General features: G+C 39.6%; 2 gene segments (V, D, J or C); both read right to left on the reverse strand.

Moving 5' to 3' along the window:
• Positions 1 to 5,544: 5,544 nt before the first annotated feature.
• LOC129675414 (immunoglobulin kappa variable 4-1-like) lies at positions 5,545 to 6,140 on the reverse strand (the record flags this gene model as incomplete). The annotated part of the segment is given in 2 exon segments: positions 5,545 to 5,872; positions 6,078 to 6,140. Coding segments are annotated over 2 exon segments (377 nt in total), but the record flags the coding sequence as incomplete, so codon positions are not given.
• Positions 6,141 to 7,883: 1,743 nt separating this feature from the next.
• The window catches only part of LOC129675415 (immunoglobulin kappa variable 4-1-like), a 53,985-nt gene continuing 36,798 nt past the window's right edge, over positions 7,884 to 25,070 (reverse strand). Inside the window, 1 exon segment of the V gene segment in view lies at positions 7,884 to 7,940. Coding sequence covers positions 7,884 to 7,940 — 57 coding nt within the window.

The raw sequence follows: 25,070 nt of genomic DNA on the forward strand, positions 1-25,070 counted from the left end.
CGGGCTACTACAAATAAACCTGCAATGAACATAGTTGAGCAAATGTCCTTGTTGAATGGTAGAGCATCTTTTGGGCTTATGCTAAGGAGTGGTATAGCTGGATCTTGAAGTAGCACTATTCCCCATATTCAGAGAAAGCTCCAGGTTGATTTCAAAAGTGAATGTACAACTTTGCATCCCACCAGCAATGGAGGAGGCTTCCCTCTTCTCCACATTCTATCCATCATGTGTTGTGACTTGAGTATTTGACCTTAGCCATTGTGATGGGTGTGAGTTGTAATCTCTAGGTTGTTTAGATTTGCATTTCCCTGATGACTGAGGATGCTGAGAATTTCTTTGTTTTTCCAACATTCCATATTCCTCTGCTGAGAATTCTCTGTTTACCTGTGTATCCCACTAGTAACTGGATTATTTAGTAATTGGTGTCTAATTTCTTGAGTCCTTATATATTCTGGATATTAGCCTTCAGTCTGATGTTGAGTTGGTGAAGAACATTTCCCTGTCTGTAGACTGTCATTTTGTTCTGTTGGCAGTGTCCACCCCATGCTCAGTGTCGATGTAGTTCTCAAATAAGAACTGGGGCTGCTTCTGTCATGAACTTGGTTGCATGTTCTTTGATGACTTTCCCCTGGAGATGCAGTCTTTCAGGATAGATGAGACTTGATATGCTTCAAACGAATATCTAATAAATCTCTGTCATTTTAAGTGATACCAAAACTATTTAAATTTTATTTTCTACTTAAATTTATCCTCTTTGGATCTCTGATGTCCTTGATGGCTAATTGTAGCTCTAACAGTGGCAAACACTCATCTCCTTGGCCAGTCCACTTCATATGTACAGTGTACCTTACTGACAGTTTTCACACTAAGATGTGAGTTCCTAAAGGTTATGAGACAAAGGCAAGTAAGTTATATATGTCAAGAAGAATCAAAGGATACAAGTTATGGAGGTCTAAGTTGTATAGTCGGAGGCTATGACAATTCAGGAAAAATGAGTTAGGGTCTGATGATTGAAAACTTGAGAAAGTGATTTATACATCTGGGAGAGTAATTTAAAGTATAGAAAGAGTTGTTTCTGATTTCTTTTCTGCTCTCTATGCTACTGTTGGGGCTTCACTCACCTCTCTCTCTCACCCATAGTCTGAATACACAACCACCCTCCAGTCCCCTCCAGCTTTCTCCCTTAAATTGTTCCTTTCAAGGTTTATTTCTCCTCATTTCCTAATGTGCTATTCTTTTCTAGGAAAACATGTCTTCTCCAGATTTGACATAAATTTTTCATTTCTGTACTGATAACAGCACCCAGGGAACTCCTGAGTCCCTCCTCTTTCTTCCTCAGACTCATATTGTACACTGCAAGTCTCCCAGTCCCCAAACTCCCCTTATCCTTGCCCCACTTCTCTAGTCAATCCCACTGTAATGGATGCCACTCTTTTTCCCTCGCTGTGAATCATAAACCTCTCTCTATTATACTCACAGACCCTTCTGCCCATATCTCCAAACTCAATACTCCCTATCCTTAATCAGCCTCATCTATGCCTCACACTCATCATTTCTTCCTCCTCACCCCACATGCTCCAAGTTTAACAGTCAAAAACAAAACAAAACAAAAAACCCTAACAGAATCTTTTTTAATTCTTTATTAATTACACTTTATTCATTTTGTATTCCCCCAATGGTTCCCTCCCTCCTCCAGTCCCAATCCCTCCCTTCTTCCACCCTCTGCATGCATGCCCCTCCCCAAGTCTCCTGATAGGGGAGCTCTTCTTTTCCTTCCTTGTGATCCTAGTCATTGGCCACAGAAGAAGACAATGCAGCCACTCCTAACAGGATCTTATACCTAGCACAAGATCTTTCTTTTTTTTTTTTAAATTTTATTTTTCTTTTTAGTTACATTTTGTCATTTTGTTAACTCTGTTTCCCAGCTGTATTCCCTCCCCAACCACGCACTCCCTCCCTGGTATCCTCCCTGCCCCTTTCCAAGTCTACTGATAGGGGAGGACCTCCTCCCCTTTCATTTGACCCTGTTTTATCAGGTACCTTCAGGGCTGGCTGCAAAGGCCTCCTCTGTGGCCTAACAGACTGCTTCTCCCCTGGGGGGGGGGGGGAATCAAACAGCCTGCCCTTGAGATCCTGTTAGAAATAATCTGTGTTCCCCTTACTTTGGAAAACTACTTGGTTACTGAGCTACCACGGGCCACATCCGAGCAGAAGTTCTAGGTTATATCCATAGATGGTCCTTGGTTGAGTGTCAGTCTCAGAAAAGACCCTGTGCCCGGATATATTTGGTCCTTGTAGAGCTCCTATCCTTTCCATATCATACTAACTTCCCTTCTTTCATATGATTCCCTGCACTCTGCCGAGGGTTTGGTTATGAGTCTTAGTGTCTGCTTTGAAACACTGCTAGGTAGAGTCTTTCAGATGCCTTTTGTGGTAGACTCCTGTCATAAGTTCAATGCACATCCCATTTGTCTTTCTAAATGAGGATTAATCACCTTCGCCTGTGTCCACTTTTTTGATTATCTTCTTTAGGTGTGTAGATTTCATTATGTTTATCATATCTTGTAGGTCTATATAAGCGAGTATACACCAAGTTTGTCTTTCTCCTTCTGGGATACTTCACTCAGAATGATCTTTTCTAGATCCCACCACTTGCCTGCAAATTTCATGATTTCCTCCTTTTTGATTGCTGAGTAGTATTCCATTGTGTAAAAATACCACAATTTCTGTATCCATTCCTCCGTGGATGGACATCTGGGTTGTTTCCAAGTTCTGGCTATTACAAATAAAGCTGCTACGAACATCGTTGAACAAATGTCCTTGTTGTGTACTTGAGCAAATTTTGGGTATATACCTAGGAGTGGTATAGCTGGGTCTTGAGGTAGCACTACTCCTAGTTGTCTGAGAAAGCGCCAGATTGACTTCCAAAGTGGTTGAACCAGTTTACATTCCCACTAGCAATGGAGGAGGGTTCCCTTTTCTCCACAACCTCTCCAGCATGTGCTATCACTTGAGTTTTTCATCTTGGCCATTCTGATGGGTGTAAGGTGAAATCTCAGGGTCGTTTTGATTTGCATTTCCCTAACGGCTAATGAGGTTGAGCATTTCTTTAAGTGTTTCTCTGCCATTCGATGTTCGTCTTTCGAGAATTCTCTGTTTAGCTCTGTTCCCCATTTTTTAAGTGGATTACTTGGTTTGTTGCTTTTCTGCTTCTTTAGTTCTTTATATATACTGGATATTAGCCCTCTGTCAGATAAAGGGTTGGTGAAGATTCTTTCCCAATCTGTAGGCTGTCTATTTGTTTTGATGACAGTGTCTTTTGCTTTACAGAAGCTTTTCAATTTCATGAGGTCCCATTTATTGATTGTTGCTCTTAGAGCCTGTGCTGTTGGTGTTCTGTTCAGGAAGTTGTCTCCTGTGCCAATAAGTTCTAGGCTGTTTCCCTCTCTTTTTTCCAACTGATTTAGAGTATCTGGTTTTATGTTGAGTTCCTTGATCCACTTGGACTTTAGTTTTGTGCAGGGTGATAAATATGGATCTATTTTCATTTTTCTGCATGTAGACATCCAGTTGGTCCAGCACCATTTGTTGAAGATGCTGTCTTTTTTCCATTGAAAGGATTTGGCTTTTTTGTCAAATATTGAGTATTCATAGGTGTGTGGGTTTATTTCTGGGTCTTCTATGTGGTTCCATTGATCCTCCTTTCTGTTTCTATGCCAATACCATGCAGTTTTTATTACTGTTGCCCTGTAGTACAGCTTGAGATCGGGAATGGAGATACCTCCAGATGATCTGTTGTTGTACAGGATCGTTTTGGAGATTATGGGTTTTTTGTTTCTCCATATGAAGCTGAGAATCTTTTTTTCAAGGTCTGTAAAGAATTGAGTTGGTATTTTGATGGGAATTGCATTGAATCTGTAGATTGCTTTTGGCAGGATGGCCATTTTCACAATGTTAATCCTACCAATCCATGAGCACGGGAGATCTTTCCATCTTCTGAGATCTTCTTCAATTTCTTTCTTCAAAGACTTGAAGTTTTTCTCAAACAGGTCTTTCACTTGCTTGGTTAGAGTCACACCAAGGTACTTTATGTTACAAGGCACATACCTAAAGATAGTAAAGGCAATATACAGCAAGCCTATAGCCAACATCAAACTCAATGGAGAGAAACTTAAATCAATCCCACTGAAATCAGGGACAAGACAAGGCTGCCCACTCTCTCCATATCTCTCCAACATTGTACTTGAAGTCCTAGCCAGAGCAATAAGACAACTAAAGGAGATCAAGGGGATACAAATCGGAAAGGAAGAGGTCAAAGTGTCACTATTTGCAGATGATATGATAGTATACATGAGCCACCCCAAAGATTCAACCAGAGAACTTCTTCAGCTGATAAACACCTTCAGCAAAGTGGCAGGATACAAAATCAACTCAAAAAAATCAGAAGCCCTCCTGTATACCAAAGACAAAAAGACTGAGAAAGAAATTAGGGAAACAACACCCCTCACAATAGCCACTAATAACATAAAGATCTTTCTTCATTACCTGCTGTGTCTTTATATCCTTTGGTTTTCCTCTATCATCGCTGAGCACACCATTCACTTTTCAGTCCTAAATCTTAAAGACACTGTCTTCTCAATACTCCTGCCAAGGCATTTTGTCTTCACATAGATGGATCCTGACACTCACCAATCCTAACAACCGACCTTGCTGTCTTTCCCAGGGGATTCAGAGACATTCCCCATCCTTTTGGCCAAGCATTACTATGGACTTGGTCTGCCTTCTCTCTCATTCTTGATGCTTCTGTAGAGTTTTCAGATTGGTATATTGATGCTTCAGGTTTCATTTTCAGCCTTTTTCCCTCTAAAATCAATCCCTCTAGCACATTTCTCAATCTGAACTTTAGTTATAAAACCTCTGAAATATGGGACTCAGTAAAGATATGTGGCTGGTATGGTGTGTGTCTTCTAGGATTGTAGGGCAGGAGTTTGCATTTTCTGTATTTGAGTGCAAAACATCTGACCTCAGTCTTTTGGCAGATTTTTCCTCTCTGCTCCTGTAGCTCTGCTTGAACAGCCTCATTCTTCTTCTCGGGTCCTTTGTATCTCTCTCTCTCTCTCTCTCTCTCTCTCTCTCTTTGCTTCTTATTCTTTGTCAAGTCTTGCCCATTTGCTTTAGTCTGTTCTACCCAGAACTCTATAGACTAGTTATCCTGATCATCCTTGTCATACTTCTGGTGTTCCAATAGCAGTTTGATGTTTCTAAACATCTATATCAGCTTTCAGATTTCTTACAGTGATCTAATGGCCTCCTTATGTCCCCCAATTTCTACAGAAGGAAATGAATGATAATTCTGAGTTCTTTTTTATTTTCATACCAAAAGACAAAAGAGTCATTGTACCCATAATTTGTACTGGGCTCAGCAAACTATTCATCACTTTTTCAGACACACCTGCTGTCACTCAGAAGGGGAAGTGTGCAGGCCCAGGGCTGTGTGTGGTGCAGGCAGCTGGTGAGACTCTCAAGGAGGTTTGTGTTGGAGGCTGAAGCACTGTGTGAGGAGCACTAATATCTTGCAGACAGTAATAAGTTGCCAGGTCTTCATCCTGTACACTGCTGATGCTGAGAGTGAAATCTGTCCCAGATCCACTGCCTGTGAAGCGATCAGGGACCCCAGTGTACCGAGTAGATGCATGGTAGATCAGCAGCTTAGGAGACTGTCCTGGTTTCTGCTGGTACCAGGACAAAAAGTTCTTTTTGCTGCTGCTGTGATAAAGGCTCTGACTGGACCTGCAGCTGATGGAGACCTTCTCTCCTGCTGACACAGCGAGGAAGGATGGAGACTGAGTCATCACGATGTCTGCACAGGCACCTGCAGTCAGGAATACACAATGAACATGCATATGAACACAAACACAGAGAGTAAAAACAGTTGAAATTTGTCACTTAATATATTTGTATTATCATGTTGTCAGAGCATTATTATTGAAATATGAAATACTGAGCCTGGCAGACTCTAAGTTTCTTATCTTCAAAAAAGTGACTGTGTAAAGATTATAATAATTTGAGTTTCTCACCAGATACCCATAGCAGCAGGGATATGAGGACCTGGGTCTGTGACTTCATCTTGCTCCCCCTGCTGTCTGATGCAGTTCAGTTCTCACTGCAAAGGCTGGTTTATATATTCTCAGCAGCTGGGCTGGGCTGTAGGGGGCCCATGCAAAGCAGTCAGCAAATACAAGAGCAAATGCCTGTGCAGTGTCTGTGAGTGTAGCTGGTATGAATCAACAGTCAAAAATACTATAACAGGCAACATGAGCAATCACTGAAAAAGATTGCCTTACAGCTCTCAAACAGAAAAGCACTAAGTGTCTAACAGCAAACCTGGGTTAAAAGCCAAGGTATATTTAAGTAAAATTGACTTCCGTAGAAGCATTAATAGAGCTATCTCAGATTGGCAGTCCTAGGGAAATAATAGGATATGTTCAAACACATCACAACACCAACAACAAGAGAAACAGAGTAAGAAAGCTTGCAATAAAAGAAAGGAAAGATGGAAGAAAAGATGAAAGGAAAAAAGAGAATTGAGGCTAAATGTGTTCAATATTACTCACTTCCAAAGCCACTGTTAATGAAAACAGAGGGCAGGGCCTCAGATATTTGGGCTGTATTTTCTTAGATAAACAAGGTATTAAGATGCAAAGAGCAGGCCAGAATTCACTCTGTGGATATCCTGGCAGACAGTAATTTAAGGCTGAGATCATAGGAACTTTAATCTCAAAGTAAAGGAAAATCAGCAAAAACTAACAAGTATCTTCCCCATAACTTCAGGAAATTGCAAGAGGGATCTAAATCTGAAAATAAAAGAAGAAACACCGGATTTTTCATGAAGTCATTGTTGCAGACCAAGACTGCCATGAGTTTTATTCAAGGAATACAAATGCTAGTGTAATTTAGAAATTAGCAGTACTGAAACTGGATGAAATGGGCTTCTGACACAACAAAGAGGTAAATCTCTCCAGAAGGGGGCAGAGCCATCCTTATCTATGTAATGATTTCATAGACCCCAAGAGAATACTATTTCAGTGACTGTTCCTATCCAAGCGGTGAAAAAACTTATGGCGATGAATAAAAAATCAATAGCAATAAGCGGAACCACAGAATCTGCCAGGACTTCATATCATTGAAATCTGAAAGTATAGATGAGAAGTAAATTATGTAGCCAGAATTATGCATAAAGTAAAAGACAAAAATAAATATGTGAACTATCATGGCAAGGGGTGGAGATTCACATCTGTGCTCCCAGAACTGGAGAGACAAAAGCAGGAGACTCACGAGTTTGAGGCCAGCCTGGGGAAGATACCAACTTCTACACAAATCTAATCTGTACATGGAGACAATCTCTCAAAATAGTATTATTAATCAACTGGTTATAAGGCCGCTCATGGTATTATCTACCAACTCATATTATTTATTTGATGTCAATGTTTCACCCTTGAGCCACAAATATTATTGAAAAAATAAATATTCACTTATCCAATATGCATATGACTCCATTTTGAATTAAATGTATTATTTCAAACATCTACTTTTCAGGTATAAAACGTGAAATAATTTCTGATGAGCACATGCAGATCTCCTCTGTAAACTACTAATACAACATCCTATGAGAGAGGTAGACCATACGTGGATACAGGAAGTTCCTAATCTCAAAGTCTAGACTATGACAGACAAGGAGCTCTGCTCCTGTCAGTGTCTAACAAGTAGTCATATGCCTTCACAAAACTTTATACTTCTCCTTGTGACAGCAGCACTGAGCTCAGACTGTGCCCTCATGACATTCACAGCTGCTTCTTCAGATGGGACAAATGGAGACAGGGATCTTACAAATCCAAAGTTTCCATGGGCTTCTCACAGTATGCCAGGGGAGAGTATGTGGTCTAAAGAGGCAAAAATTTCAAGTTATATTATGCACAATATAGAAAGTCCAACAGTCATTAGTTACTTCTCAGGTTTAAACAGTATGTCCTGGTGCTTTTGATTATGTTGGTTCTGATTTGAAATGGACTATAACCTTGCTGGCTGAACACAATACTTAATAATATGCCTCCACCCTTGCAAACAAGAAGTCTGAAGCTGATGGCCTTTAGCTCCTGGGACACAACACCCTCTTCCATGGACACCACTGTGTTTTCAGGACTAGGGAATATCAGTCTGATATGCAAACTATCCTGGGACAGTACAAAGCTGAAGTCAGCATTTCAGTTCCAGCACATAGAATCTTTTATTCTCTGGATAAGTGACTATCCTTAACCAATACATGTAACAAGAAATAGTTGACAGAGAAAGATTTTTGAAGGATAATTACCAAAAAATACTGCTTTACTAAAAGATTCAGATTAAGAATAATGGGTTTATTTAAGAGGGTTTCAATCTGTGGAACCCATCTGCTTTCTGTCAAAAGATGCTGGGATTGCCTAAGACCATGTGAATTATTAGATATTTACATTATGTTTCATAACAGTAGGGAAATTACAGTCATGAAGTATCAATGAAAATGTTTTGGTTGGAAGTCACCATAACCTGAGGAACCATACTTAAAAAGTTTCAGCATTAGGAAGGCTGAGGACCAATGGTTTATATGAAACTCTTACTTTATATTCATTGCCAAAGATTTGCTTTACTTACTAGAAAATATATTCTATAGAATTTCAAAATAATGAATAAAGTATATAGAGTTAATAAGCTCACATGTAACTAAAAGGTCAACTCTCCTACACTATAATGTTTTAAAACCTTTGTGTTGAATGACATGTGTTTGTCTGTATATTTATTAGGGAGAATCCCTTAATTTTTTCAGTTAATTCTGTTTACCTTCCCTCTGAGAAATGTTTTTAAGATTAAAGCTTTGAGTTTAATATTTTAAAAGTTTGCCTTGTGTAACAACTTCAAGAGGCTTAGGCACAATATATATTGTGATAATAAAGTGTGGATCCTCAGTTCTTATTTACAGCCGCTAGAAGAATGAAACAAGTACAAGTTAGAGGACTAAGAAAACCCAAAGATCAGAAAGAAGGAGAGGAGGTCCTCCCCTATCAGTGGACTTGGGGAGGGGCATGCATGCAGAAAGGGGGGAGGGTGGGACCGGGAGAGGAGGAGGGAGGGGCTTATAGGGGGATACAAAATGAATGAAGTGCAATTAATAAAAGTTAAAAAAAAAGAAAGAAAACCCAATGGAATGACCCACTCATTGTGATGGGGGCACGTGGGACCAGCATCAACTTTGAGACCATCACTTTGGATGATGTGCTTAATCCACAATGAAACAAGTTCTTTCACTAGTTTAGCACACAGCCTTGATCACTATTCCATGTTGATGCTTCTCAGATTTTTCTGCTCTGGATGATATTTATAGATTGTTGAAATAAACATCATAATGAAGACAGGAACAGGAGGGTCAGATGGGGAAATGTAAGGAAGATAGTGTTGAGGGACTGAATTGAAGAAAATATAGCTGGAATTAAGATATTTGAAGGATGATATAGTAGGGAAAACTAGAGCAATGGAAACTTTCTATAATATATGTTGACAATCTGGCACAGATACATATTCTTTGGAAGTGGCATAAATCATGACACCAGCACAGCTGCTTGACACAGTCCCAGCAGAGCTAAGCAGATTGGTGCAATTACTGTCTATCTCTAATTTGGGGTTTGGTTTCTGCATGTTGTATTCTTAGGGACTTTCAGCATTGTGGTACATTTTATGTCTTTTCCTGAGAAAAATAATGCCTGAGTCTTTTAAGGAAAATCCTAAAATTAACCTTATGTGACCATTATTTGGAAGTCTTCCTAATGTCTTGGAGACCCTTAAGCACAGATAAGCAGATAGCTTTGTGAGGCCATTGTTCCAGGAATCTTCTTAGGATATCAGCTCCTGAGCAAACTAAAACAGTATATTTGGCATTAGGTAAAAAGACAATTTACAAACCCTCACAGGTCAGGAAAATAGCTTAGAGATTCAAGACCTCTTTTTAATACAGGCTTAGAGGTTTCAAAAAATGAGGTTTAATGACAGAGATCCTCAGGATATACATTTGAAGAAATGAAACTCAGTAATTAGACAGCTTGACTAAAATAAGCTTTTTGTATAGATTATGATACATACAGTAAAAAGGGTTAGTGGCTATTCATAAAAGACCAGTTCAGTTTTTTTCTATTTTCTTCAGTGCTCTTGGACTAGAAACATTGCCAGGCTAAAATCAGGCTCTGTCATATATTAAACATGTTCGCTTTGGAGGAGACATTCTTTAGATTCTTTAACCTAGAGTTACAGGGGTAATAAAACAATAAAAGCTGTTCTGTTTGTATTTTCTACTTGTAACTGACATTTTAACCCTAGACACATAATGAAAAATCAAACACATAATCTGTACCACTTAGATAATCATTAGTCTGTCTTTTTTTCTGTGAAACTTGTATAAATAAAAAAGCACCTGGTTGCTAGAAGTCAGATTCACCTAAGTGGCATGACCCTATACACTGGGAAAGGATCTTCACCAACCCTATGTCTAACAGAGGGCTCATATCCAGAATATATGAAGAGTTAAAGAAGTTAAAAAGCAGCAATTCAAGCAATCTGATTAAAAAATGGAGTACAGAGCTAAACAGAGAATTCTCAGTAGAGGAATAGAGAATGGCAGAGAAACACTTAAAGAAATGCCCAATGTCCTTAGACATCAGAGAGATGCAAGTCAAAACGACCCAGAGATTTCACCTGACACCCACCAGAATGGCTAAGATAAAAATCTCAAGTGGCAACACATGCTGGAGAGGTTCTGGAGAAAGGGGAACCCTCCTCCATTGCTGGTGGGAATGCAAACTGGTACAACCACTTTGGAAATCAATCTGGCACATTTTCATACAATTAGGAATAGTGATTCCTCAAGACCCAGCTATACCACTCCTAGGCATATATTCAAAAGAGGCACAAGTACACAAAAAGGAAATTTGCTCAACCATGTTTGTAACAGCTTTATTCATAATAGCCAGAACCTGGAAACAATGCAGATGTCCCTCAGTTGAGGAATGGAGACAGAAATTGTGGTACTTCTACGCAATGGAATACTACTCAGCAATTAAAACCAAGGAAATCATGAAATTTGCAAGCAAATGATGGGACCTGGAAACGATCATCCTGAGTAAGGTATCCCAAAAGCAGAAAGACACATATGGTATATAGGTCACTTATATAGACCTATAAATAGGATAAACATACTAAAATCTATACACCTAAAGAAGACAAACAGGAAAGAGGACCCAGGGTATGATGATCAGTCCTCACTTAGAAAGACAAATGGGATAGACATTGGATGTAGAAGTAAACAAGTAACAGGACAGAAGCCTACCACAGAGGGCCTCTGAAAGACTCTACCTAGCAGTGTATCAAAGCAGATATTAAGAATCATAACCAAACCTTCAGCAGAGTGCAGGGAATAAAAAAAAGGGTAGGGGGAGTTAATATGACCTGGTTCCACAAGGACCAAATATATCTGGGCACAGGGGTCTTTTATGAGACTCTTTTTCCAAACAAGGACCGTGTATGGATGCAACCTAGAGCCTCTGCTCAGATGTAGCCCTTGGTAGCTCAGTATCCAAGTGTGTACCGTAATAAGTGGAACAGAGACTGTTTCTGACATAAACTCAATGGTGGGCTGTTTGACACCCCCCCCTACGGAGGAGCAGCCCTGCTAGGCCACAGAGGAGGACTTTGCAGTCAGTCGTGAAGATAGCTGATAAACCAGAATCAGATGGAAGGGGAGGAGGTTCCCCCCATCAGTGGACTTGGAAAGGGGCAGGGAGGAGATGAGAGTGGAAGGGTGGGATTGGGAGGGAAAGAGGGAGTGGGATACAGCAGGGATACAAAGTTAACAAACTGTAACTAATATTAAAAAATAAAAAATAAAAAGAATACTGTAAATTGCTAATATGAAATCTATCCCATTTTACATTAACATTTAGTGTATGATCTTTCTTCTTACCACTGCTTTCACTGTTTTCTACAAATTAAGGGGTATGGTGTGTATTCCCTTGTTTGAATTACACAAAGTCTTTACTTTCTCTACTTATTCATGTGTTTGCCTAGTTTTCATTCTGTGAAAAACTGTTCAGGTTCCGTGAGTTTGCAGATTTCTTTTGTTCTTGTTTATATCCATATTCAATCCCTAGTGTTTGTATAGGATTCAAGGAGTTATTTCAATTTCCTTGTATCTGTTGAGACTTGGTTTATGTTCAAGCATGTATGTGCAGTTCCATTAGGAGCAGAGTAGAAAGCATAATCTTTCCTATTTTGGTGAAATGTTTGCTAAATATCTATTATTTCCATTTGTCTTATAATATCTATTAGCCAGTATTTTTCTGTTTACTTTTTGTTGACCATTTTTTAAGAGCCCTACTTTATTTAGGGTTATTAAATGCTTTTACCTCCTTTCCAACTCCTCAACACAGGGTAGAGGGAAAAGAAGGTTAGTGAGAACTGTGGGCAGACTTTTCTCAGCTACCTTCTGCTGAGTAGGGTCATACAATTCTTTTGGAGGCAATACCAATATCAGTTGTGCAGAAATCCCCAAGTACAGGTAACCAGCAAATCAGCAAACGGCAAATGCAGCAGCAGGACGAATGAACAGCAAGCAGTCCTTGCTTGCCTTCTCTAGGTTCTCATATTTATATCCCTCAAAGTTCTCAGAATTCAAGTAATCCCACCTGGCAAAGGCCATGTTCCGCACGAGTCACTTAACAGGTGTGGACAAATTAAAACCTTCATTTTTGGATATTAACAAAAACATGTTTGCACTTCATTAACGAAAACATCCACAATATTTCCCTTTCCCTGTTTAGAAAAATTGGCATTTTCTTTAACATTAACAAAGTATATACAATAATTATAATGAGAATTATCAGATAAGAATTACATTTAAAATGTCCAGTCCATTTGCATTTGGCAAACTTGGAAAAAGTATTCTAACATCTATCCTACCCTGGTGAGTCCTCAGTTCTCTACCTAAACCACTTTTTTCTATCTATCAACCTCAAAACATCCATCTAGACCTTAAAGTTAATTGTAGTAACACTATGACTATATAGTTTTCAACCTCACAAAATCGCCAGAAGGAAAAATAATACCTAATCATAAAGGAAGCATAGAACACACAGCTTCCAGAACTACAGCAATGATAGAGACAGATGACTGCCTGGACAGTCACCAGAGGTTTCTCTGTGTCGCTGGGGTATCCAGCCTATTGGCCCAGGATACCTGACAGGCTTATATGTGAAAAAGCAATTTTGAAAGACTGACCACTTAGTTTCTGCAAAATTGGAAAGTCAATTTTCCAGTGTCCTGGTGTTCACAGTTTGCTCAGACAGCCTATCAGCAGTTGAAAGAGAGCTGCTTTTTTGTTTGTTTGATTGGTTGTTTTGTTTTATTTTATTATATTTTTCTCTCGTGACTATAATAATCAATTGCTTCTTTGATGCACATCATGTTCTTTGAGGTAGAACACAAGTGCTTCCAGGAGCAGATGTGTCCCTCTGTTAGAAAATCCTTTTAATATTGAAATATTTTTTTCTCACTAGCCCATATTCTCAGCCTTTTCTATATATATATATATATATGTTTTTTTTAATTTTATTTTTCTTATTAGTTACATTTTGTTAATTCTGTATCCCAGCTGTATCCTGCTCCCTCATTCCCTCCCCAATCCCACACTCCCTCTCTCATCTCCTCCCTGCCCCTTTCCAAGTCCACTGATAGGGGAGGACCTCCTCCCCTTTCATATGACTCAGGTTTGTCAGGTATTTTCAGGACTGGCTGCAAAGTCCTCCTCTGTGGCCTAACAGTACTGCTCCCCCCTTGTGGGGTGGGGAGGTCAAAGAGCCAGTCATTGAGTTCCTCTTAGAAATAGTCCTTGTTCCCCTTACTATGGGAAACCAATTGATTACTGAGCTATCACGGGTCACATCCAAGCAGAGGTTCTAGGATTTATCTACTCATGGTCTTTCATCTCAGAAAAGACCCTGTGCCCAGATGTTTGGTCCTTGTGGAGCTCCTATCCTTTCCACATCAAACTCCCCTTTTTTCATATGATTCCCTGCACTTTGCCGAAGGTTTGGTTATGAGTCTTAGTATCTTTGCTTTACAGAAGCTTTTCAGTTTCATGAGGTCCCATTTATTGATTGTGGCTCTTAGAGCCTGTGCTGTTGGTGTTCTGTTCAGGAAGTTGTCTCCTGTGCCAATGAGTTCTAGGCTGTTCCCCACTTTTTCTTCTAACTGATTTAGAGTATCTGGTTTTATGTTGAGGTCTTTGATCCACTTGGACTTTAGTTTTGTGCAGGGTGATAAATGTGGATCTATTTTCATTTTTCTGCATGTAGACATGGTTTTGGCTGCTTTGTCAAAAATAGAGTATTCATAGGTATGTGGGTTTATTTCTGGGTTTTCTGTTCGGTTCCATTGGTCCTCCTTTCTGTTTCTATGCCAATACCATGCAGTTTTTATTATTATTGCTCTGTAGTACAACTTGAGATCCCGGATGGAGATACCTCCAGATGATCTGTTGTTGTACAGGATTGTTTTGGAGCTTCTGGTTTTTTTGTTTCTCCATATGAATCTGAGAATCTTTTTTTTCAAGGTCTGAAATGAATTGAGTTGGTATTTTGATAGGAATTGCATTAAATCTGTAGATTGCTTTTGGCAGGATGGCCATTTTCACAATGTTAATCCTACCAATCCATGAACACAGGAGATCTTTCCATCTTCTGAGATCTTCTTCAATTTCTTTCTTCAGAGACTTGAAGTTATTCTCAAACATGTCTTTCACTTGTTTGGTTACTGTCACCCCAAAGAACTTTATTTTATTAGTGGCTATTGTGAAGGGTGTTGTTTTTCTAATTTCTTTCTCTGCCCTTTCTTCTTTTGTGTACAGGAGGGCTTCTGATTTTTTTGAGTTGATTTTGTATCCAGCCAGAATTCTACCAGACCTTCAAAGAAGTGCTAATACCAATTCTCCTCACACTATTCCACAAAATAGAAACAGAAGGAACATTACCACACTCAGTCTGTGAAGCGACAGTCACCTTGATACCCAAACCACACAAAGACCCAACACAATAGAACTTCAGACCTATCTCTCTTATGAATATTGATTCAAAAATACTCAATAAAATACTTGCAAACCAAATCCAAGAAGACATCAAAGATATCATCCACCATGAACAAGTAGGTTTCATCCCAGGCATGCAAGGGTGGTTCAACATATGAAAATCCATCAATGTCATCCACCACATAAACAAACTGAAGGAGAAAAACAACATGATCATCTCCTTGGACCCGAAAAAGCTTTTGACAAAGTCCAACACCCGTTCATGTTTAAAGTCTTGGAGAGATCAGGGATACAAGGCACATATCTAAACATAGTAAAGGCAATATACAGCAAGCCTACAGCCAACATCAAACTCAATGGAGAGAAACTTAAATCAATCCCACTGAAATCAGAAACAAGACAAGGCTGCCCACTCTCTCCATATCTCTTCAACATAGTACTTGAAGTCCTAGCCAGAGCAATAAGACAACTAAAGGAGATTAAGGGGATACAAATTGGAAATATTTTTAAATGCCAAATTCTATAGATCTCTGAAGTGTTTGAAGACCACCTATTTATCTACCATCATATAATGCTTAATCATATCTATCTATCTATCTATCTATCTATCTATCTATCTATCTATCTATGTCTAGCTATGTACTATCTAGTTAATCTTGAAAATATATACAAGAGACTAAGTAAAATTTATTTCTGTAATTAAAAATATAGTATCTAACTACACGTTAGTAAGACTACAGGTAAGATTATTTATAAGGTGCTAATTACAGTTTTGCATTTCCAACCATCCTGAACAGTTTGCAATAGTTTTTGTAAGACCAGAGTTTTACACCTCATTTTCAATTTAGCTGACTATGTACAATACATTAAACAAAAGTTGAAAATAACCATAAATTTCTATCAATATACCATAATCCATACCAATACGTAATATCTAACACTAGTAAATTCAATAATCTACCTTTTATCCTGTAATCCTACATCTCTCTACTTTATTTTCTTTTTTTTCCTCTAATATTGGCTAAGAGAGAAAATAAAGGAAAAAGAAAGAGGAGAAACAAAAAGAGATCCGTGATTTTAACTTTTACTTTTGTTCCCCTTGCCACGACCAACCCATAACCCACCAAACAACCACCACCACCCCACCCCACCTCTTGGGAATGGGGCATCATATTCTTAATATTTTGGTATTGTTGTTGTCTCGGGAGGGAAAACATTTTTTTGGATACCCTTAAAAAGTAAAATATTGACCAAGTGCTGACAAAGCTAGCTGTATCTTTCTCTGTCCAGTCTCTGACATTTGTTCAGTCTCTGAGTTTTCTGTCTAGTCTGCCTGTTTTCTGTCCAGTCTCTGTGGTATTGATCACTTTGGAATAGCTCTTTTGAAGTTGACCAGGGTATTGTTTCTTGAGGTAACAGTATGTGAGGTAGTCTGTGAGGCTGAAATCACCTGGGCTATTTGTTTTACCTTCATTGTCATCTTGTCTTTTGCTCTGAAAATAAACTTTTAAGGAAAATATAGGTACATTTTTGCATCATGAAGACCAGACAGCCAAAGAGATTCATTTACCATGTGAAGACATTCAAGTCTCAGCTCATAGGAGGTCTTTCCTGGTCAAATCTAGCCCTTATTAAGTTTTTTTGTAACCATATTTTTTCATTCCCTCTGGACACATAATCATAGCCATGTCCCCACCCCAAAACTATTACAGGTTTCCATTCTGCCATCAGTACATCCTTATAATAAATGGGTTGTTCAAGTTCTACAGTCTTTTTTCCACAGTCTCATGTCTCCCAGCTGCATTTGTTCCCTTTTCCAAAACATTGAGAAATATTTGCTTTAACAAAGCATTATTTACCATTTCCCTGGGGGGTCTTTACTCTCCATTTTTGTTTAAAAAACATCTCTTTAAGGTATGATTAGCTCTTTCTACAATTGCCTGTCTTGTAGGATTGTATGGTATAGTAGTGATGAGCTTTGTATTATGATATGGCATGAATTTCTTCATCTTCCTGGACACATATGCAGAAGCATTATCAGCCTTAATTTATGTAGGTAACCCATAACTGCCATTATTCCCAACAAATGTGTAGTTACACAATCAGCCTTTTCAGAACTTAGAGCAGTTGCCCATTGGAACCTTGAATATGGATCTATGATATGGTGTACATACCTGTTCCCCACAAAATCTGCAAAATGAAACACATCCATCATCCAGATTTCATTTATTTTGGTATCCTAGAATTACTCTCAGTTGCTAATGGAGTGTGGTTATGCAGAGAACATGTAGGACACTTTTATTTTTTAATTTTTTATTAATTACACTTTATTCATTTGGTATACCCCATAAGCCCCTTCCTCCTCCCCTCCGGATCCCACCCTCCCTCCCCTTTCTGCATGCATGCCACTCCCCAAGTCCACTGATAGGGGAGGTTCTCCTCTCCTTTCTGGTCTTAGTCTATCAGTTCTCATCAAAAGTGGCTGCATTGTCCTCTAATGTGGCCTGGTAAGGCTGCTCCCCCCTCAGGGGGAGGTGATCAAAGAGCAGGCCAATCAGATTATGTCAGAGGCAGTCCTTCTTCCCATTACTATGTAACCCACTTGGACACTGAACTGCCATGGGCTACATCTGTGGAGGGGTTATATGTTATCTCCATGAATAGTCCTTGTTTGGAGTATGAGTCTCTGGGAAGTTCCCTGTGTTCAAATTTTCTTGTTCTGTTGCTCTCCTTGTGGAGACCCTGTCCTCTCCAGCTCTTATTATTTCCCACTTCTTACATAAAATTCCATTCACTCTGCCCAACAGTTGGCCATCAGGCTCAGCATCTGCTTTGATAGTCTGCAGGGCAGAGGCTTTCAGAGGCCCTGTGTGGCAAGTTCCCAGGTTGTTTCCTGTTTTCTTCTTCTGGCTTTCAGAGGCCCTATGTAGCAGGTTCCTAGGTTGTTTCCTGTTTTCTTCTTCTTCTGATGTCCATCCTCTTTGCCTTTCAGGATGGGGATTGAGCATTTTAGTTAGGGTCCTCTCTCTTGCTTAGTTTGTTTAGATGTACAGATTTTAGTGGATTTATCCTATGTTGTATGTTTATATGAGTGAGTATATACTGTGTGTGTCTTTTTGTTTCTGGGACAACTCACTCAGGATGATCCTTTCCAGGTCCCACCATTTACCTGCAGATTCCATGATTTCCTTATTTTTCATTGCTGAGTACTATTCCATTGTATACATGTAGCACAATTTCTGCATCCATTTTTAAGTTGAGGGACATCTGGGTTTTTTCCATCTTCTGGCTATTACAAATAAAGCTGCTACAAACATGGTTGAGCAAATGTCCTTTTTGTGTACTTGAGCCTCTTTTGAACATATGCCAAGGAGTGGTATGGCTGGATCTTGGGGAAGTGCTATTCCTAGTTGTCTGAGAAAGCACCAGATTGATTTCCAGAGTGGTTGTACAAGTTTACATTCCCACCAGCAGTGGAGGAGGGTTCCCCTTTCTCCACAACCTCTCCAGCATGTGTTGTCACTTGAGTTTTTGATCTTGGCCATTCTGATGGGTGCAAGGTGAAATCTCAGGGTTGTTTTGATTTGCATTTCCCTAATGGCTAATGAGTTTGAGCATTTCTTTAAGTATTTCTCTGCCATTCGATATTCCTCTACAGAGAATTCTCTCTTTAGCTCTGTTCCCCCTTTTTTTAAGTGGATTACTTGGTTTATTGCTTTTCAGTTTGTTTAGTTCTTTATATATATTGGATATGAGTCCTCTGTCAGATAAAGGGTTGGTGAAGATTCTTTTCCAATCTGTAGGCAGTTGCTTTGTTTTGATGACTGTGTCCTTTTCTTTGCAGAAGCTTTTCAGTTTCATGAGGTCCCATTTATTGATTGTTGCTCTTAGAGCCTGTGCTGTTGATGTTCTGTTCAGGAAGTTTTCTCCTGTACCAATGAGTTCTAGGGTATTCCCCACTTTTTTTTCTAGCCGATTTAATGTGTCTGGTTTTATGTTGAGGTCTTTGATCCACTTGGACTTCAGTTTTGTGCAGGGTGATAACTATGGATCTATTTTTATTTTTCTACATGTAGACATCCAGTTGGACCAGCACCATTTGTTGAAGATGCTATCTTTTTTCCATTTTATTGTTTTGGCGTCTTTGTCAAAGATCAGGTGTCAATAAGTATGTGGGTTTATTTCTGGGTCCTCTGTTCGGTTCCATTGATCCACCATTCTGTTTCTATGCCAGTACCATGCAGTTTTTATAACTGTTGCTCTATAGTACAGCTTGAGATCAGGGATGGAGATACCTCCAGAAGATCTTTTATTGTAGAGGATTGTTTTAGCAATTCTTGGTTTCTAGTTATTCCATACGAAGTTGAGAATTTTTCTTTCCAGGTCTGTAAAGAATTGTGTTGGCAATTTGATGGGAATTGCATTAAATCTGTAGATTGCTCTTGGTAAGATGGCCATTTTTACTATGTTAATCCTGCCAAGCCATGAGCATGGGAGATCTTTCCATCTTCTCATATCTTCCTCTAATTCTTTCTTCAGAGACTTGAAATTTTTTTCATACAAGTCTTTGACTTGCTTGGTTAGGGTTACACCAAGGTACTTTATGTCATTTGTGGCTATTGTGAATGGTGTTGTTTCTCTAATTTCTTTCTCAGCCCTTTTGTCTTTTGTATACAGGAGGGCTACTGATTTCTTTGAGTTAATTTTGTATCTGGCCACTTTGCTGACGTGTTTATCAGCTGTAGGAGTTCCCTGGTAGAGTTTTTGGGGTCACTCATGTATACTATCATATCATCTGCAAATAGTGATAATTTGACTTCTTCCTTTCCAATCTGTATCCCCTTGATCTCCTTCAACTGTCTTATTATTCTAGCAAAAACATCCAGAACTATGTGGAAGAGATATGGAGAGAGTGGGCAGCCTTGTCTTGTCCCTGATTTCAATGGGATTGCTTTAAGTTTCTCTCCATTTAGTTTGATGTTGGCTATAGGCTTGCTGTATATCGCCTTTACTATGTTTAGATCTGTCCCTTGTATCCCTGATCTCTCCAGTACTTAAAACATGAATGGATGTTGGATTTTGTCAAATGCTTTTTCAGCATCTAGGGAGATGATCATGTGTATTTTTTTCTTTCAGTTTGTTAATATGGTGGATCACATTGATGGATTTCCATATATTGAACCACCCCTGCATAGCTGGGATGAAGCCTACTTGGTCATGGTGGATGATATCTTTGCTGTGTTCTTGTATTCGGTTTGCGAGTATTTTGTTGAGTATTTTTGCATCAATGTTCATAAGGGAGATTGGCCTGAAATTCTCTTTCTTTGTTGAGTCTTTGTGAGATTTAGGTACCAAGGTGACTGTGGCTTCATAGAATGAGTTTGGTAATGTTCCTTCTGTTTCTATTTTGTGGAATAGTTTGAAGAGAATTGGTGTTAGCTCTTCTTTGAAGGTCTGGTAGAATTCTGCGCTGAAGCCATCTGGTCCTGGGCTTTTTTTGGTTGGGAGACTTTTGATGACCGCTTCTATTTCTTTGTGAGATATAGGACTATTTAATTGATTTACTTCATCCTGATTTAGCTTTGGTAAGTCAAATCGATCAAGAAAATTGTGCATTTCGTTTAGATTTTCAAATTTTGTGGCATATAGACTTTTGAAGTAAGTCCTAATGATTGTTTGGATTTCCTCAGTGTCTGTAGTTATGTCCCCCTTTTCATTTCTGATTTTGTTGATTTGGGTGGTGTCTCTCTGCCTTTTAGTTAGCTTGGCTAAGGGTTTGTCGATCTAGTTGATTTTCTCAAAGAACCAGCTCTTGGTTTCATTGATTCTTTGAATTGTTTTATTTGTTTCTAATTGGTTGATTTTAGCCCTGAGTTTGATTATTTCCAGCCGTCTACTCCTTCGTGGTGTGTCTGCTTCCTCTTTTTCTAGGGTTTTTAAGTGAGCCATTAATTTGCTTGAATGCATTGTCTCGAATTATTTCTTGAAGGCACTTAGTGCTATGAACTTTCCTCTTAGCACTGCTTTCATTGTGTCCCACAAGTTTGGGTATGTTGTGTCTTCATTTTCATTGAATTCTAGAAAGACTTTAATTTCTTTCTTTATTTCTTCCCTGACCCAGCTGTCATTTAGTAGCAAGTTGTTCAGTTTCAATGTGTGTGTAGGCTTTTTTGCTATTTCTGTTGTTATTGAGGTCCAGCTTTATTCCATGGTGATCAGACAGGATACAAGGGATTATTTCAAACTTCTTGTATCTGTTGAGGCTTGCTTTGTAACCAACTATATGGTCTATTTTGGAGAAGGTTCCATGAGGTGCTGAGAAGAAGGTAAATTCTTTTGTGTTTGGGTGTAAAGTTCTGTAAATGTCTGTGAGGTCCATTTGATTCATGACCTCTGTTAGAGATATTGTTTCTTTGTTTAATTCCTGTTTAATTGACCTGTCCTTTGTTGAGAGTAGGGTGTTGAAGTCTCCCACTATTAGTGTGTGGAGATTTATGTGTGGTTTAAGTTTTATCAATGTTTCTTTTACAAATGTGGGTGCCCTTGTATTTGGGGCATAGATGTTCAGGATTGTGATGTCTTCTTGGTGGAATTTTAATTTGAATTTTAGTGGAGTATGAAGTGTCCTTCCCCATCTCTTTTGATCAATTTTGGTTGAAAGTCTATTTTATCTGATATTAGAATGGCTACTCCTGCTTGCTTCTTAGAGCCATTTGCTTGGAAAACCTTCTTCCATCCCTTTACCCTCAGGTAATGTCTATCTTTGTGACTTAGGTGTGTTTCTTGTATACAACAGATTGCTGGGTTTTGTTTACGCATCCATTCTGTTAGTCTGTGTCTTTTTATTGGAGAATTAAATCCATTAATATTGAGAGAGATTAATGACCAGTGGCTGTTAGATCCTTTGAATTTGATGTTGGCTGTGGTCATATGGTTGTGTGCTTGGTTGCTTTTTGTTTTACTGTAGTGGGGTTATTTATTTCTTGTGTTTTCTTGAATGTAGCTAGTTTTCTTGGGTGTATTTTCCCTTCTAGTGTCCTCTGTAATGCTGGATTTTTGTGTAGGTATTGTTGAAATTTGTTTTTGTCATTGAACATCTTGTTTTCTCCGTCTATGAGGACTGAGAGTTTTGCTGGGTATAGTAGCCTGGGCTGACATCTGTGTTCTTTAGGGTCTGCATGATATTCGTCCAGGCCCTTCTGGCTTTCATAGTTTCTGTTGAAAAGTCAGGTGTGATTCTAATGGGTTTGCCATTATATGTTACTTGGCCTTTTTCTCTTGCAGCTTTTAGTATTTTTTTCTTTGTTCTGTATATTTACTGTTTTGATTATTATGTGGCTGGAGGATTTTCTTTTCTGGTCTAATTTATTGGGTGTTCTGTAGGCCTCTTGTATTCTTCTTGGCCTCTCCTTTAAGTTGGGGAAATTTTCTTCAATGATTTTGTTGAAAATATTTTTTGGGTCTTGGAGCAGGGAATCTTCTTTTTCCTCTATTCCTATTAGTCTTAGGTTTTGTGTTTTTATGTTGTCTTGAATTTCTTGGATGGTCTGTGTCAGGAATTTTTTAGATTTAACATTTTCTTTGCCAGATACATCTATTTCTTCCATTGTATCTTCCACACCTGAGATTCTTTCTTCCATTTCTTGTAGCCTATTGGTTATGCTGACCTCTGTATTTCCTGCTTTCTTTTCTAAGTTCTTTCTCTCCACAATTTCTTCCATTTGTGTTTTTTCTTAATTTTTCCAATTCTATCATCAGGTCTTGAGCTATTTTGTTGATTTCCTTCACCTGTCTGACTGTATTTTCATGTTTTTCCATCAATTCCTTCAGCTGTTTGTTTGAACAATCCACTGATTCTTTTATTTCATTCAGTGATTTAAGCATTTCCTCTCTAAAGGCCACAAACTGTTTGGCTGCAACTTCCTCTATTTCTTTTTGTATTTTATTTGTTTCCTCTGTTATCTTCTTCGTGAGCATAGATGTTAGGTCACCTCCTTGAATTTCAATTATGCTGGGGTGTCTAGGGCTATTTGCCCCTGGATAACTGGGTTCTGGAGATGCCATATTGCTCTGGCTTTTGTTGGTTGAACTTTTTCGCTGTCCTCTACCCATTGGGCTATCTTAGTTATTTGAAGTTAGTTTCTGTTGTTCCTGGACTCTTGTAGTAGAGAGAATTCCTTTCACAGGAAAATGGTTTTTCCTGAAGGAAGACTTCTCAGCTTTTTGGGTATAGTCACTGGATGGCCGGTGTTTTTCAGGAGTTGCTACAGCTCACCTCAGGCATAGAGACCTGGGTGGTAACTGTGGTCCTGATTAGTCAAGAGGGCTCTCCTCTCACTGGAAGAAGTCCTGGAGACTGCTGCCCTCCTTCTGGGTTTATTGCTGTAAATTTAGTGATCAGCTTCTGTAATCTGTATGTCCCGTGGTTTGGTTGGTTTTGTTAGGAATAACTGTTTGCCCCTTTGAGCAGTATCTGGGGGTTGATCTCAGGGTTCTCGGTCTTTTGTAAGTCTGTGGTTGGGGCTCTGTGCCCCAGAACCGAAGAGGTAATCTGTGGCGGGTGAATACTGCTCTCCTGGTAACAGCAGGCTATCTGGGGCACAGCAGTTCCTTGGGTTGGGTCAGTCTGTGGGACCTTTTCTGGGGACATACTGGGTTGCCTAAGTCCATCCCCTTTGCTTTGTTCCTTGTTCCTTGTGAGGGTTTCTCCAGACAGTGACTCTAAGACTCTGGTGTCTTGGGGCACACAGTTCTGTCTGTAAGGAGTAGTTGGTACAAAGCAGGCCTCTGGGCTGGCAGCGCGTGCGCCCACCTGCTAGTCTGTGGGAGCTGGGTTCCCAATAACTCTGTGCTCCCTGCTTGAGCCCGGATATGTGATGGCTGGGCGTACTCGCCTGTTTGCGATCTGTGGTCTGCTAGACTTTCCCCAGGCAAAGCCTAGGTGACCCCAGCAGCAGTTTCTTCCTTCCCTGTGGGGTCTTCTCCGGACAGGGGTTCGCAGTCTCTGTTGCACTGGAGTGCGCAGCTCATCTGTACCAGTGAGCTGGGTGTGCAGCTCTCCGCACGGCGGGAGCTCAGTTGTGATGGCGGCGGGTACCTGAGTTCCATGAGACCTTCCAGGGAAAGACTGCGTGACCTGTGATCAGACTCGCAACTTTTCTTCCCCGTGGAGCTTTCTTGCGACTGGGACTCACAGTCTCAGGCACCCTTGTGCCCACCAATCAGCTTGGGAAAGTGATCAGGACATGCAGGCTTGTGGCTCCAGCGAGGAGACCCAAAGCCCACGTTACCCGGGATTTCTTCCTGGTTCTGGCTGGGCAGCCGAGAGTGGACTCGACCGATTCCCCAGCGTGGGAGCCTCCTGTCACCTGGGAAACACGATCACTGTAGTTTTAGGGCCCAGAGTTCAGTCTCCTGGTCTCTGCAGGGAGAGTGGTCCCGCTTCTCAGACACAGTGCTCTACCAGCGCTGCCATCTTGGCTCCCCTCCCAGGACCCTTTTTCATTGTTTCCTTGGCTTGCTTCCAAGTGATAGAAAAATCTTTTCTTTAAACCTTTACTGATAACAAGGTGGTTTTCATAAAATTTTCAGGCTTTTAACACATTTTCCATTAATAATTGATCAATTCCAATATTTCATCATGCTCATGGACTTGGTATTAGACGAATGTGACCAATATATAATGGATAGTTTGTACTCCAGATGGCATGTTGCAATTGCATAAATAACAAAGTTAATTTTGAGTTACCAGGAATAAGTTCATCAGTTTCTACATGCAAAACCAGTCTTTCTACATATTAAGAGTCAGTAATAATATTAAGGAATTCAGGAAAATCTAATAATACCATAAGAATTGCATATGTTTGATTTTGAACCGAAGAATGTGCTTTTCATCACCTTGATTATTTTGTCT

Source organism: Psammomys obesus, unplaced genomic scaffold (assembly GCF_907164565.1).
Source record: "Psammomys obesus unplaced genomic scaffold, mPsaObe1.curated_primary_1811, whole genome shotgun sequence".
Taxonomy (NCBI): domain Eukaryota; kingdom Metazoa; phylum Chordata; class Mammalia; order Rodentia; family Muridae; genus Psammomys; species Psammomys obesus.